Below are 15,069 nucleotides of genomic sequence, written 5' to 3' on the forward strand. Positions count from 1 at the left end.
TTCTATTCTGATCTACAATTTCATGAAACCTCATTAACTTCAATGGTTTGGATCAGGGAAGAAATTGGCCTTAAATGATCTAACTTGAGTCTATTAACACATGTGAATATTCAGTAGCTGTCATTAATCATCATCATCCACCAACAGTTATCACAGTGGTACCTGAGCAGAACTTAGAACAGAAAACAACTGTGGGATCTCAGATTCTACCATGTGATTCTTGAAATTATATGTTGATTCTTTGCAGACCACAGTTATGGTAACAGAAAACTGATCTTGAGTTAATTCTCATAAAAAAGAAATCTCTGCTCAGCAAAATGTCCATTCTACCCACGGCTCACTGTCTTTGACATTGTAAGATGGAGCACCAACTGGAGTAAAGTAGATAGAATAATTACAGTCTATGTCAAAGCATTCTCAAATAATTTCACCGCGGTACTGGGTCAGTTACAGTGTCCCATTTCACTCCTATAAGCCAGAGTGATCTCTTCAACTTTGTTTCTTCATCAGGTCTCTCACATGGTGATCACCGAAAATATACTGAAACTTTCTTGCTTTCTCAAAAACTCCAAAAGATGAAAGAAGGAGACTTTTCTACTAACTTTACTTTTGCTAAACCCTCTTTGCTCTTCCACATCTGCCATTTTAACGGCTAGAATGGAAAATATCTTCTACCTAACTGGGCCTCTTTTTTCTGATGGACCACTCCACTCCTGTCATCTAGGAAGGGGTATTACAGATGCATAGTTCCTTTAAGACTGTTCCCTGGTTTAGTACCCTCACATGCACACCCCACCACAGAATTAAGAGAGAACTATACAAGATTGCTCCACAGAGTACATTTTCTGGTTACTTTGTCCAGCCCAGTTTTATGCATTCAGACCAATGGAGGTTTCATGACCTCCCCTCCTCTGCAAGACTATACCACAGTCTCATATATCTTACTATTGGGAAGATTTTCCTGATGTTCAGCTTAAATTTTCCATCATTTTTATGAGCTAAATTGCCATATACAGTAAGTCAGTTAGAAAAGAGAAGTCTATGATTGTCATGACCCAGTGCCCCCAACAGCCACACTCCAACCCTCCATCTGGCAGTAGGGTTGTCAGGCATCCAGTTTTCTCCCAGAATGCCTGGTCGAAAAGAGACCCTGGCGGCTCTGGTCAGCACTGCTGACCGGGTCATTAAAAGTCCGGTCAGCAGTGCAGCAGGGCTAAGGCAGGATCCCTGCCTACCCTGGATCTGTGCAGCTCCCTGGAAGCAGCTGGCATTTTCGGCCCCTAGGTGCAGGGGCGATAAAGGGAAGCTCTGCATACTGTCCCCACCCCCAGCGCCGCCTCCGCACCTCCCATTGGCAGGGAACCAAGGGAGTTGCGGGGATGGCACCTGCGGGCATGAGGGCAGCGCACAAAGCCTCCCATGCACCTACGGGCCGGACATAGCTTCTGGGAGCAGCGTGGAGCCAGGGCAGGCAGGGAGCCTGCCTTAGCTCCGCTGCACCATCGACCAGGAGCCGACTGAGGTAAGCGCCGCCTGGCCGGAGCTCGCACCCCAACCCCCTGCCTCAGTTGGAATGCCCTCCTGCACCCAACTCCCATCCCAGACCCTGCACGCCCACCCTCTCCACAACCCCCTGTCCCAAGTTGGAACCCCCTCCTGCACCCAAACTCCCAGAGCCCGCACCTCCTCCCACACTCCAACCCCCTCGGCCCCAGCCCTGATCCCCCTCCTGAACCCCAAACCCCTCATCCCCAGCCCCACCCCAGAGTCTGCACCCCCAGCCGGAGCTTGCACTCCCTCCCACACCTCAACCCGCTGCCTAAGCCCACTCCCGCATTCCAACTCCCTTGGCCCCATCCCGGAGCCCCCTCCTGCACACCAAACCCCTCATCCCCAGCCCCACCCCAGAGTGCACACCCCCAGTCGGAGCCCTCCCCCACCCCAACCCCCTGCACCAACCTGGAGCCCCCTCCTGCACCCTGAACCCCTCATTTCTGGTCCCACCCCCAAGCCCGCACCCCCAGCTGGAGACCTCATCCCCTCCTGCACCCCAACCCCCTGCCCAAGCCCAGTGAAAGTGAGTGAGGGTGGGGGACAGTGAGCAACAGAGGGAGGGGGGCTGTAGTGAGTGGGGGTGGGGTCTCAGAGAAGGGGAGGGGGCAGAGGGTAGGGCAAGTGTGTTCCGTTTTGTGCAATTAGAAAGTTGGCAACCCTATCTGGCAGCCTACTAACAATAGCTTACCTGGGACCCACAAAGTCCAGTTCCAGTGTGAGGCTCCAGCCCTGAGGTCTGATTGGCACAGTCCCAGAGTGGCTGAATGGCCAAGTTGTTTTGCTTAAGCCAACAGCAGGAACGGGAAGCTGTCTGAACAACTGGGTTCCACCCTGCTGTGCACTGTGTGCTTCCTGCTCCCCATCTTGATTTCCTGGCATCCTGAGCTGGCTTGACAAATGGCATATGATTTGTGGTTCCTGATCTCCAGTTTTTGTCCTGCCTCTGACCCCCTGCTATGCTGACCAAGCCAACTCTTGACTCTTATCTTGTGGCTATAGACTAGAGGTGGGCAAACTACGGCCCGCGGGAACCTCCTGCCCGGCCCCTGAGCTCCTGGCTGGGGAGGCTAGCCCCCGGCCCCTCCCCCGCTGTTCTCCCTCCCCTGCAGCCTCAGCTCACTGCGCCGCCGGCGCAATGCTCTGGGCAGCGGGGCTGTGAGCTACCGGGCAGCACGGCTGCCTGTCCTGGTGCAGCTGTAGCGCCACCAGCGCTCCAGGCAGCACGGTAAGGGGGCAGGGGAGTTCGGGGTGGTGGTCAGGAGGCGGGGGTGTGGATAGGGGGCGGGGTGGTCAGAGCGTGGGGAACAGGAGGGTTGAATGGGGGCAGGGATCAGGGGGCAGTCAGGAATGAGAGGAGGGGTTGGATGGGGCGGCGGGGGGCGGGGCAGGGGGTCTGGGTGCAGTCAGGGGACAGGGAGGGTTGGATGGGGCAGGGGTCCCGGAGGGGCGAGAAGCAGGGGGGCGGTCAGATATGGGGCCGGGGCTGGGCCATACCTGGATGGGAGGCACAGCCTCCCCTAACCGGCCCTCCATACAATTTCAGAACCCCGATGTGGCCCTCAGGCCAAAAAGTTTGCCCTCCCCTGCTATAGACTGTGGCTCTGACTACTAGGTCTAGTCACCCACGATCCAGCTGTGACAATGATCAAACCCAGAAGTGCTTTCAGGTTTGGACAGCTGTGTCAGGCTAAGCTTGGCATTACAAACCTGCTTGAAAGGGGGACATATCCTCTCAGAATATGGAGTGTCCCTTACAGTTTTGTAGCCCAGGAAGCTTACTGACCCAGCGAATGTGTAGGCAAAAGTTTTGTATAGTTAGTACTTAGAGCAGTCAACATTTTGCTTTTAAAGATCTAAGCAGACACTATAATTTTTCCCCTTCTTGAGATGATTGGAAGACTTTAGAACTGTCAAAAATAAAATGTCAAATGCAAATATAAACCATAACAATGAAATAAACTGTCTAAAAAACACTGACCTTCACACATTCAGTTTCATTAAAGGGTGGGCAGCTGATGGAAGATGTAATTAAAACTGGTCCTACTGCTGTGGTTGTGCAGTCATACTTCACACAGTTTGAAATCCAAGCAGTACCGGGCTGTTTAAACATTGTAAAATATCACCATCATCAGAACTTGGAACAAGACGTCACAAGTTGTTATTTTTATTTCTGAAAACAATGCACTTAAACACAGTCCTATCTGAATTAACACAAAGATACCTCCTGCAAAATACAATCTAGATGGAACTTTTTGAGCATAAAATTATAGTGAGGATCACTAAAAAGCTTAATCAATATGTAATCTATTTCAGTGATACAGCAAGAGAGCCTATTTTTCTGTTTGGTTTTACATTTTTTTTTAAAGAGGCATCAGTTCAATATTGTTGAAACATAAATGCATTGCTAATATAAGGCTAAATATGTCCTTCAATGCACATGCAATGGGAACCATGCCCAAGTCAGATGTCAGAATTTGCATATAGCATCTAGTTAAGTTTTGGGTCACTTCTCAGTATTTTCAAAGGTAATTTTTTTTTTAAACAAAAACTTACCTTAAAATTGGAGACTGTCCCATTGCTGAAAGTGTGGAGACAAGATACATTCTTACAGTGACCACAGCAGGTTGTTAAATCTTTTGGAGGCTCATATACTTGATTCTGCAAAAATCAAACATGTTAGTCCTGCTCTATAACAAGACAGAGAATAGATATTACAATTGTTTTTAATATATTGATACCATGTTAGTGTCATGGGTTAGATTTTCCAGGCTGGTGTGAAGCTTTTAGAATTATTATTTTACATTTCACTCTACCGCTTATACACTCACTTTTTATAAGATGTTACTGAGCTTGAGCCAGCTTTCACTGCCATCAATGTGAAGAGACTGACTTTGAGAGATGAACTGAGCCCTTTGCAATTTTTAAATAGTGCATGTGACTGCTTAGCCAACAATCAATGTGCTTTTGAATTCTGATGTATTACACATTGTAATCAATATGTATTCAGGAAAATTCATACATTAAAGACAGAGAAAAAGACTTTTGCTGTGGATTAATTCACAGTATTTTGTACAGAGACAAGATGGCACTTTGGTTGTGTGGGGGATGGGGGTGGAGGGTTATATAGTTCATTTTTACAGGATTTCTAGTAAAGTTTTTCTTCATTTTTACAAATATTTAGCTAGATCCAATTTCTAGTTGGTATTTGCGCACCAAAGAAGCTGAGGCTAGAGGGGAAAGTGGGGTAGAAGTGTTCTATTTCTTCTCTAGGAATTTATACCTCTCATCATGATATCTTAGTGTTACACACCAGTACTGGCTCTTCTGAAACCAGAGATGGGCCCCAGTTCTGAGCCCCCTTGCATTCTCTGGATGCTCAGATCATCATCCAGACTTTCAAGCTAAGTCCTACTTCTATAATGGGCCAATGTAAAAACCCTATGTAAGCAGCCCTGAGGAAGTTCAGCTCCAATGTGGATCTGAATTTTGTGGCAAAGGCTAATCCCAACTCAGAGTGGCTGATCCACATGTCCTCCAGGAGTAGAACTGAACAGGGGTTATTCTGGGGTGAAGTCTAGGGTTCAAAAGTTAAGTCTGCTTAGTTTACCATGCATATTCTATGATCCAGCCAGCCACAGCCTCCTATACCCCCAACTCATGCAGATTACTTTTGCAATAATAATGTGCACAGGAAAGCACTGCATAGGTCTAGGCCAGCCAGCATACAGAAGCACTAAGTTTGCTGCATTAATGGGGGCCAGAGTTTGACCTTAAGTTTACATTACTATTAACAGTACACAATTTTAATCAGAAGAGCTACAATAGATCATTAAGGAAGGAGCTCATAGTTGGTTAATCTCAGCACCCAGTTCCTATGAATATAATCAGCGAAAGTCATAGTTTATTCAAGATGACTAAACACAATATGAATGTCTAAAATTCTGAATTTCTTACAGCTTCACACTTGATGACACAGTTTGTCCAGGAGATATTTATCCGATAGTATTTGGTGGAGGGATCAATCATGTTTGTGCAATAAGAAGTATGGCAAATGCCATCAGGTGTATGTTCCATAATTGTCTGTCCAGGACGCAGTACTCCTCTCTCGTGACTCAGACACACCTTGTCTCTCACTGAAACAGTATATAAAAATATACAACACACTCACACAAATCACTTTGGCTTTACAACAGCTAAGCAAAATGTAATGTTTATTACAGAGTGACTAGGAAGACAAAAGTTAATGTGGTGTTTAATATAGCTTTAAAAAAAAAAATAGGGTCAGATCCTCAACTGAAGGAAATTGGCATGGTTCCATTGACTTCAATACAGCGACACCAGTTTACACCAGCTGAGGACCTAGCCCTATAGCTTTAATAAGAATGTTTAATTGCATTCACTACAGCCCCAAAATTGTTCCTACCATAATGATGCCTGATATGTAGAAGTGGATAGAATATTCCATTATTAGGAGCCTTAAAATGACTGCAGGCAAAAGGCCATACAATCAGTGCTTAATTTGTGTGGGGGCCTGCCAGGACTGAGCCCCCGCACCTCTAGGCTTGGCAGTTCATAGCCCCAGCACCTCTGGGTTGCTGCGTCAGTTATGAAAGCAAAAAAATTGCTTGAGCCCCAGCACCTAATTGCTTCAGCCCTGGCACCTCTTTCATTCCAAATTAAGCCCCATATACACTCCTCTGGCTGTGTACATCTGGGTGAAAGGGAAACACATTGAAGTTTATATAATGGAGAAGAATTTCTGACATACAATCTTATCAGAGTACAACATAAGAGTTTGAGGCCATACCCAAAGAACTTCACACATACTGCAGTCTGGAGATCTGCAGGAATTGAAAGTGGAGATCTAACAGATTGCATTTCATGTGCAGTGTTGTGCTTTGCATCTGCCCTGTTTCTCTTTGAAACAGGACTGGATCAAAGCAAATTAACAAACAGTTAATGCGTGTCAGCAGAGTGAATGCAGGCAATAGAGCATGGCAGGCTAGCACAGGATAAAATCACACCCCAGCTTGCCAAGAACTAAATGTTTGTGTAGACAAGCCCCTAGACCAGAAATAACAACATGTCTTTGCAGAAGGTGCCACTGACTCCATCTAGACAGGCACACACCTGCAACCCTTAATAGTGGCTTACTGAGTACCTTGTGTGAATTCCTGCTCCACAGAGCAGCACAAGTCTGAGGCTCTTCTGGCCCCATTCTGTACTTTCTGAGATATGATTCTGCACAGCATTGAGCACTGTGACTTCCATCCTGCAAAGCACTTAAGCACATACTTAACTTGCAGCACCTGTGCCACAGTCTCACAATGGATCAATGGAACTACTCAAGGGCTAGAAGTTAAGCATATCCTTTACATGCTTTGCTGGGCTGGGACTAGTGCTCAGTACTGCAGGACTGAGCCCCGTGAAGAGAAACATGCTGCTTGAATTAGCTGTTCATCAGCATCTCAGCACTGCCTCCAACTCATGTCCCTGATTGCCCTGCTCTGCTCTCCTGCTGTAGGAATTATTTCCAGGTATGCAGGGGGAGGCTGTACACAACTATGTAGTTAGTGAGAGCCTAACATGTACCCTCCTTTTTCTCTGTTTCATCCCACAACCCTATGTGTGGGTATTTCAATGAATTCTCGTCCCTCGGTGCCAGGCTTCAGAAGTGAATGCATGGTCCACAGCAGGTGATATCCCCTACAGTGCTAAGGGTGGATGTTTTTGACACAAACTCTTCTCCGACTTACCGCACTTGTACTTAGTACAGCCACAAACATTTTCTGTGCTGTTCTGAAACTGTTCATCTATCTGCAGTTTCTCCCCCTATCCACACAAAAGAAAAAAAGATAATGTGATGTCACAAACAAGTGTTTGCCTGTTTGATTTTTCTCCCTTAAACTTTCGCTTCAGGGCTAAGTAGCATAGTTAATACACTAGTCTCTTACCTCTGAAGCCTTGAGTGGAATCTGACTTTGGTCACTCACAAGTGAAAATTAGTTTAGTAGCTGTGACTTATTGGACATTTGTTTATGCCTCCAAAGTGAGAATGATTACAGTATAAGAAGAGTTTGAAACTGAAGTGGAAAGGCCATGGCAGGTCAAGACTGAAATCCAGTGGCACACCCGTTAATGGAAGTCTGCCTACTGTATGGGCCACGTCATTTGCTGGGATAACTCCACTGATGTGAATGGAATTATACAAGCAGAGAATATGATCCTACATTTTACATTGGCCAATTTTCTTTCATATGCACTAAGATTAATCAAATTCATCCCTTCCTTCCCCCCCCACCCTACTCCAAACAAACCTCTAAAAACCTATTAATAACAGCTTTATTGTTAGCTTTTTCTAAATAGTTAGACTATAATATTTCATGGAGAGAAAAATACTATTTGTTCATTAAGATGTTAAATTACATTTGTTATTGATTATTCCAAGGATAGTACATTTTTCTGGATAAAATAATCACAGTGAATTCAAAATGTATTCATCCCGCGAAGTAATTAAGCATGTGCCGAACCTTAAGCACGTGAGAAGAATGCACGTAAGCAGTCCCATTGAAACATGACTAAGTGTTTTACTGACTCAGAGCTTGATGTTTAAAAAACACTGACATATTCATCATGACAGGATAGTATTAAATTAATGATAATGTAAGTGTTTAATTTCTGACAGAATAAATGCCAAATCCTGCCCTCTGATGTGTGTATGCAGTTCCCGTGTATGTATATTTCAGGGCAGGATTTGATCTTAAAAAAGAAAAGCAAATTGATACCTGCTAGTCATTTTAGTCTGCATGATATTTTTTTCTTAGATTTTAAACCATGATTCTAATAACAACTGAAATGTTCATGACTAACATTTCAGCTATATTATGCCATAATTATCTAATCTATCCACTAAAGCAATGTAAAAAGAGGAGAAAGATAAAGAAGTTCATCATAATTTACTGACACTTTAAATATTTTTGCTAAGAAAATTCTAAAATAATTCATTTTAACAAGACGGATTCCATACCAGTTTGCACTGAGGTTTAGCGACTGTATCACATTCACACTCTAAAATAAAACAGAAAAACAGAAATTGTCATTCAGAAAAGTATCTTGCCATTTGCATTAAAACAAAAAAAGTGTCAAACAGCACCAAGTAGTCACTACAGAAGCCCTGCTGGCTTTTGAAACATCTCCTGCTGAGCCCAATACTGTGGACACAAATTGCACCTGACTTCTGTTCCAGCCTGACCCCCAATCCCAAATAAATGGATCCTATAGACCACTTTGCCCTGTAGCTATTAGAACTATTTATTTTACGATCTCTCTGAAAAAAGAAAAAATCTGGTAGACTGAGAGATTCCTTGCTTTGAACTGGCTACTCCCTATTTCATCTGCGCACCAGCACCTCTCCATGTATCCAAAACAGCCTGTACCCTGGGCAGGTTAACAGCTGAATAACTTTGATTATTTTGTGGCCTTCAGGCTAAAAGGCCACAGAGATCTTGCCAGCTCAACAGGATCTAACACAGTTAAAATGAAAACAGATCATTTTACCACATGTACGATACGGACAACACTTTTCTGGGCTCCAAACTTCCACCAAAGACATCCCTAGTGCACACTGGAATTTATGGCAACGATAAGTTTCACAAACTAAAAGAAAGAAAAAAATACCTTCAACATGTGGTTCTAAAATTTTTGTGTGTGTGTGGATGAACAGAAACACAAAGCACAGGCAATGAATTGCTCACTCATGAAAAGCTCCAGCTGGGGTGGGGTGTGAGGAGTTGCATTTAAAATTGTTTTACAATGCTCCGTGTTGATCTCGGTTAATCTCCACTATTCAGTGCCAGGAATGACCAGTACCCATGCATGACATAGATGTATAGATGCTGCTTTATGAACATGATATTTTAAACATTATAAGAGTATAGGTTCAGCACTGGAGAGGACAGAATTATATGCCCAACAGGAGAGATATATCTATTCCACCATTTATAGCACTGGACATTTATTACTAGGAAATTCAGTGCAGTGACTCTACTATTTTCATTTAAGAATCACACAAAAAAAAATCAAATCAAATCAACTTACCACACTGGTATGCAGGGCAACATCTATCCGTAGTGTTGCCATCCACGGTAAGCACTTCTCCTTCCTGACATTTTGGTATCTGATCAGAGCAAACCCCACATGCTGAAGAAGACAAAGATTTAAATACAAGAAAGGAAGGGAACTGAAAATGTTATTGAGGCACAGCACACAAAATCTTACTAATTGTAACTGTATTTTGCCTGCTGAGTCACTCAGCTGTCTTACAGCACCCTCAGTCTGCCTGAACATAAATACAGTACACCCTCACCATAATAAACCCCTGGGAATCCAAGCCATTTGTTTGTTATAGCCAGGGGTTCGCTATACTGAAAGAGCACTGCTGGACTGATACCTCAAGCCCTGCAGCAGGAGCTAAGAACTCCTCCAGCCCTGGGGCCACAGCCCGAGCAGACAGCTCTCTGCCCCCCGCCGCAGCCCCAGGGCCGGAGAAGCTCTCAGCTCCCTGCTGCAGTGGCGGGGCTCCAGGTGGGATCCAGGGACCAGGTTCACGATAGCCCAAGGTTCATAATTGTTAAAGGCTTTATAGTGAGGGTGTACTGTATCTTTGATTCCCAACAAAAGGCACCTGTTGTATCGTCTTACTTGAACTTGCAGCAAAAACACAGTATTGAATTTTTGGTATCACAGGCATTTCTACTTGAAAGATTTATGACATCAGACACAGGCAAAAGGACAATGGGTTGTGCAGGAGAAAGCTCCACACTCAACACACAGCTTCCATCCTAACAGAGTGAGCACAGAAAGCTGTCAGCAATGAAGAATTCCTTTGGTACAAATGCATTTAAGGTTTGTCCCAGGTGGAAGTCTTTACTGAAACCCCAGCTATTTGACAGTTTTTCTTTAGTGCCTTAAAGGTTGCATGCGTGCCAGGAAGATTCACCCTGTGCTCCACTGAAATCAATAGAGTGCAGAAACAAAGAGTATACTCGAGGGACACATACAGGAAAGTTTATTGGCTGTACGGCAAAGATCTATACTGCAGCAAGTGGAAATCTTGCATGATGCCAAGACTGTTATTTTATTATTGATCTACACCAACAGTTCTCAAACTTATTTGATCAGGCCCCCCTTCTTTGTGTCTGTAGTCATTTATGCGCCCTTCCCCCCCCCCACAAGTACAGATACCGCAACCCAGTTCTGAAGGCAGCGCCACGCCAGCAGCAGCACAGAAGTAAGGGTGGCAATGTGAATAGTGATATTCATCAATATCACTTTTCACAGCAGACTTAGCGCCACATTGTCACTTCTGCGCTGCTGCTGCCACCTGGGGCTGACAGCTGGAGCCCTGCGCCACCTCCAGGTGAAGAATTGGGGTGGGGGGAGTCTGAGCCCAGGCTGTCTCTTGGTGAGGGAATGGGGGGGGGGGGAAGGAAAGCCCGAGCCTGGGTGGTGAGGCTCCAGCTGTCCCGTTTATCCCTGCCTCACAGGTGTGCCTGGCCCTTCTTCATGAGCCCCAGCCACCCAGGGCTGACAGCCAGAGCTCTTTAAAAAAAAAAAAAAAAAAAAGCACACTGCTTATGCCTCCCTTGAGGCATTCCTGTGCCTCCTTTGGGAGCCCCCTCCCCCTTAGTTTGAGAGCTGCTGATCTACACTATGCATGGCCCCCACTGGCCCAGCCCTCAATCTCCCTTCCATGGAATCCCCAGCTCTGCTACAACAACATGCAGGGCTGTTTTGCAGCTCCCCAAAAAAACGCACATGGGATGGTGTCTTCCGTTTCCCTTGTCCTATACACACAACAAACAGTTTTTAAATGGCATCTGGGCTTTACACTGCTGTGTTGGGTGCCCCACTGTGGCCTTAAATGATACGTGATTATCCAGTTATCCTTGCCTATATGCTAACACACACAGTCACATTAAGTGAAGATATCATACCACATATATAAGATATGCAGCAGGTCCCCTCCACACGAGCAGCAATCAGAGTTTGGTCTTCTCGGCAGTTCTGACTCTGCTCCACTGGTTCACACTTGAATGGGTCACATTCTAAAACAAGCACAAAACATTTTTTGTTAAATGTCAATCTTTGGGCAAAAGTATGGTGCCCCCCCTTGCCTGAGAGAGCAAAGGGGGGAGGCACTATAGCATCACCAAGGCCAAGCCAATCTCAGAACAACGTATCTATGTATTTAGATTTATGAAATAATAAACCAAAAGGCACCTACATCCCAGACTCTGAACTCTTTGGTGTAAATAACATTCTCCGTAACCACTCATCTTCATCCGTTCAACTAAATACACCACAGAGGAAGGTAAGTAGACAACTACATCATGAAAACTGAGTGCAGAAAATAAAGCGAAGGGAAGAGCACAGGAGGAATTTCTGTCTCTTCTTACCTAAGACTGGGAGGAGGAGAGCAGCTGAGTGGGGCTTCCTGAGCCATCTGGGTTGTGCAGGACAGTCACAGACAGAACAGCTCAGGAGGTAGCAAACTCATCAGCACTCTTTACATTTGAACTAAAGAAGGAGCTGCATGCACTAACCTTAATGCCTGCTTCCGGGCACCAGCAGGCAGAGAGGAGATCATAGTCTTGCAACCCCAAGTCACTGGGACATAGCCCTTTAGAGCAGAGGAACACAGCTAGGCATGTTAGTCATGCCCTTGCCTAGCACTCTTCAGAGTGCTAGGTCACATTTCTGCCTGATCCTTGCACAGAAGGCTCCTTTGCCAGTGCACCTGCACAAGATGCACTAGAATCCAGCCCTGGGTTTACAAGTGAAAGAGAGCTCTGTATACAGGCATAATGATGATGTCTGCACTGACATTTTTTTCCTGTGAAACTCAATCCATTTTTGCAAATGGTTTATAGTTTCACTCCAAAATTTTCACACAATGAAATCCTGCAAGAACCTCTAATCTGTAGCACGTAAGAATAAGTTCGAATATTGCAAAATGCAGACATTTCTGCCAAAAACAGTTCTATGTTTTTACTTCTTCATAAAATACCTACCACAAGTGTAATTGGGACAACAGGAATCTTCACGATAGTAAGTGACTAGCTTTTCCAGGCCCTTACATTCAGGGATAAAGGATTCACAAAAGCTCTGATTACAAACTATTAAAAAAAACATACAAAAAAGAAATGATGAACTTCTACAATATTCAGTACAGGTCTCTTATGTTAAATAGAAAACATCAAGTTGTGTTTCTGGTTCATTGTTAAAAAAACCCCCAAATAATAATAAAACACATGCAAAAAGGCTCACTGGAAGCAGAGTTAGGCTAGAGCTGAGCACTTGTGAAAATCCAGCTTTAAAAATCTATTCCCCATGGAGAACTCTTTGCAACAATCTGATCTCAATCTGTCATAGGCATGAACAATGATAGTAACTTGCAACCTTCGCTCTTGAATGTGGGATCTTCTAGAAACGTATGAATATAAAAAGTTTCCCTAATTCTGATATGATTTTTTGCTACCAATTTACTTTGCAAAGAGGGTAAATGATCTCTATATTTCTTCCAAATTAGGAATTATTCTGTTGATTTATTTTTATTCACTAATTAAAAGAATCTATAGACTCTAGCCTATAACTGCTTTCAATAGTTGCTAGATGTACGATTCATTCAAAAAAGCAACAAATCCAGCTGCAAATTCAGATCCACATAAAGAAGCCAGGCAGCCAGTATAAGAATTTTCCTGCATAACAAATCAGCTTTCACCATTCTGACCTCCAAAATAGCATGTGTAGTATAAAAACAAACCATAGCACAAAGGAAGTGGGATATGCCAGAAAGGACACTTCATATTTTCATATACTTTGTTAAGGATACTTACTACAGATCTTTTGAGGACAACAGGTCTGATCATCAGGAACAATCAGGGCCACTTCCCCAAAGCGCTGACAGTCTAAATCGTGAATATCTGAGCAGTTGTATTCCACAGGAATAATGGTCTCATTGTCAACACATTTGTGCATGCAGCATCCGCTAAGGGAGGTTTTCCAAATCTCCCCTACTGCGTGGGGTGCTCCCGAACTGTCTGTGCAGGCTAAATTATGGCAATAGAAGACAGAAATTTTTAATGCTGTTTCAGAGTTGACCATCTTGTTGTTCTATGGCATGTGTATGATTGCAAACTAGTGTCGGGATCTGGGCTAATGGCCAGTGCTGACCACTCCAAATGTAAGAGGGAGGATGGGTGTGAGTCAGCATCGCTGGGAGGACATGCTGCAATGCTGGAGCTGTCACTCCAGAGTACTCTGAGTTAGGCATCATCAGCCCAGCCATCAGATAGGGAACTCCACTAATTAGTGAGGCCTGCTCAAGAATGTGGTCATCACTTGACAGATGGCAAAAATCAAAAAGGGGAGATCAATACATACCACACTTCTCTTCTGGAATGCAGAGAGCGGAGTGAACACGGTGAAGAATGGTCCCCTCAGAACAGACACAGCCCTCTGTCAGCACTGAGCAGGACTCTGAATCCTGAGGAGTGGGCTCACCATTCTGACAAGTGCTTGGAATGTCACAGGCAGCTATACAGGCCTGGTAGGAGGTGTCTTCTGAGCAGGGAAAGGCTAACAAAGAAATAAAACGCTTAAAATAGACCACATTTTGAAGATCTATAGCACATAAGGGTATTGTCTGGTACAGAAGGGCACAAACAGGGCTGTGTGAAATTCCCCTCCGTTACATTGATATGCATTGCTCAGCTCCTATATGCAATCAGAAGTGATCAACAAATCTAAACAAAATTGTCAAGAGCAAACTTTGTAAACAATTTAACTCATTTTCCCTCCCACATAACATATTTTCCCCAGGCAATAGCTAGCCTTTTGGGGGGCAGTGGGGAGAGGGCCAGAGAAACCATCCCAACACACAATTTCTTCTCCCTCACAAACCAGTTCAGATTTTTAAAACATTTAAACATGTAGGTTATCTTTAAATATATTTTTATTGAAGTAGTTTGAATATTTCCCAGAGGAAATGAAATGACAAATATCTTGATTACTGTAGCGTCTGGCACAGGGGTGGCAAACCTGCGTCTCCGGAGCCACATGCGGCTCTTCAGAAGTTAATATGCAGCTCCTTGTATAGGCACCAACTCCGGGGCTGGAGCTACAGGTGCCAACTTTCCGACATGCTGGGAGGTGCTGGCTCTGCCACAGGCCCTTCCCCCACTACACCCCTTCCTGCCCCCTCACCTGACCCTGCCATGCCCTCGCTCCTCCCCCTCTCCCCAGGAGCCTCCTGCATGCCATGAAACAGCTGATCGGGAGGTGCGGGGAGGCGCTGATTGGCAGGGCTGCCGGTGGGCAGGAGGCGCTGGTGGGGGGAGCTGATGGGGGGCTGTTGATGTATTACTGTGGCTCTTTGGCAATGTACATTGGTAAATTCTGGCTCCTTCTCCGGCTCAGGTTGGCCACCCCTGGCTCTGGCAAATCTTTATCAAC

At 44.8% G+C, this 15,069-nt stretch overlaps 1 protein-coding gene across 1 annotated transcript in view; it reads right to left on the reverse strand.

Annotated features, from left to right (window-relative positions):
* The window catches only part of OTOG (otogelin), a 147,292-nt gene that overhangs the window by 11,763 nt on the left and 120,460 nt on the right, over nucleotides 1–15,069 (reverse strand). Inside the window, exons 39-49 of the mRNA XM_065403357.1 lie at nucleotides 13,999–14,193; nucleotides 13,452–13,664; nucleotides 12,627–12,731; nucleotides 11,550–11,660; nucleotides 9,652–9,753; nucleotides 9,112–9,210; nucleotides 8,582–8,622; nucleotides 7,311–7,386; nucleotides 5,509–5,687; nucleotides 4,108–4,212; nucleotides 3,533–3,652 (exon numbers count right to left, since the gene is read on the reverse strand). Coding sequence (XP_065259429.1) covers nucleotides 3,533–3,652; nucleotides 4,108–4,212; nucleotides 5,509–5,687; nucleotides 7,311–7,386; nucleotides 8,582–8,622; nucleotides 9,112–9,210; nucleotides 9,652–9,753; nucleotides 11,550–11,660; nucleotides 12,627–12,731; nucleotides 13,452–13,664; nucleotides 13,999–14,193 — 1,346 coding nt within the window. The remainder of the gene's footprint in view (nucleotides 1–3,532; nucleotides 3,653–4,107; nucleotides 4,213–5,508; nucleotides 5,688–7,310; nucleotides 7,387–8,581; nucleotides 8,623–9,111; nucleotides 9,211–9,651; nucleotides 9,754–11,549; nucleotides 11,661–12,626; nucleotides 12,732–13,451; nucleotides 13,665–13,998; nucleotides 14,194–15,069) is intronic.

This window comes from Emys orbicularis, chromosome 4 (genome assembly GCF_028017835.1).
Source record: "Emys orbicularis isolate rEmyOrb1 chromosome 4, rEmyOrb1.hap1, whole genome shotgun sequence".
NCBI lineage: Eukaryota > Metazoa > Chordata > Testudines > Emydidae > Emys > Emys orbicularis.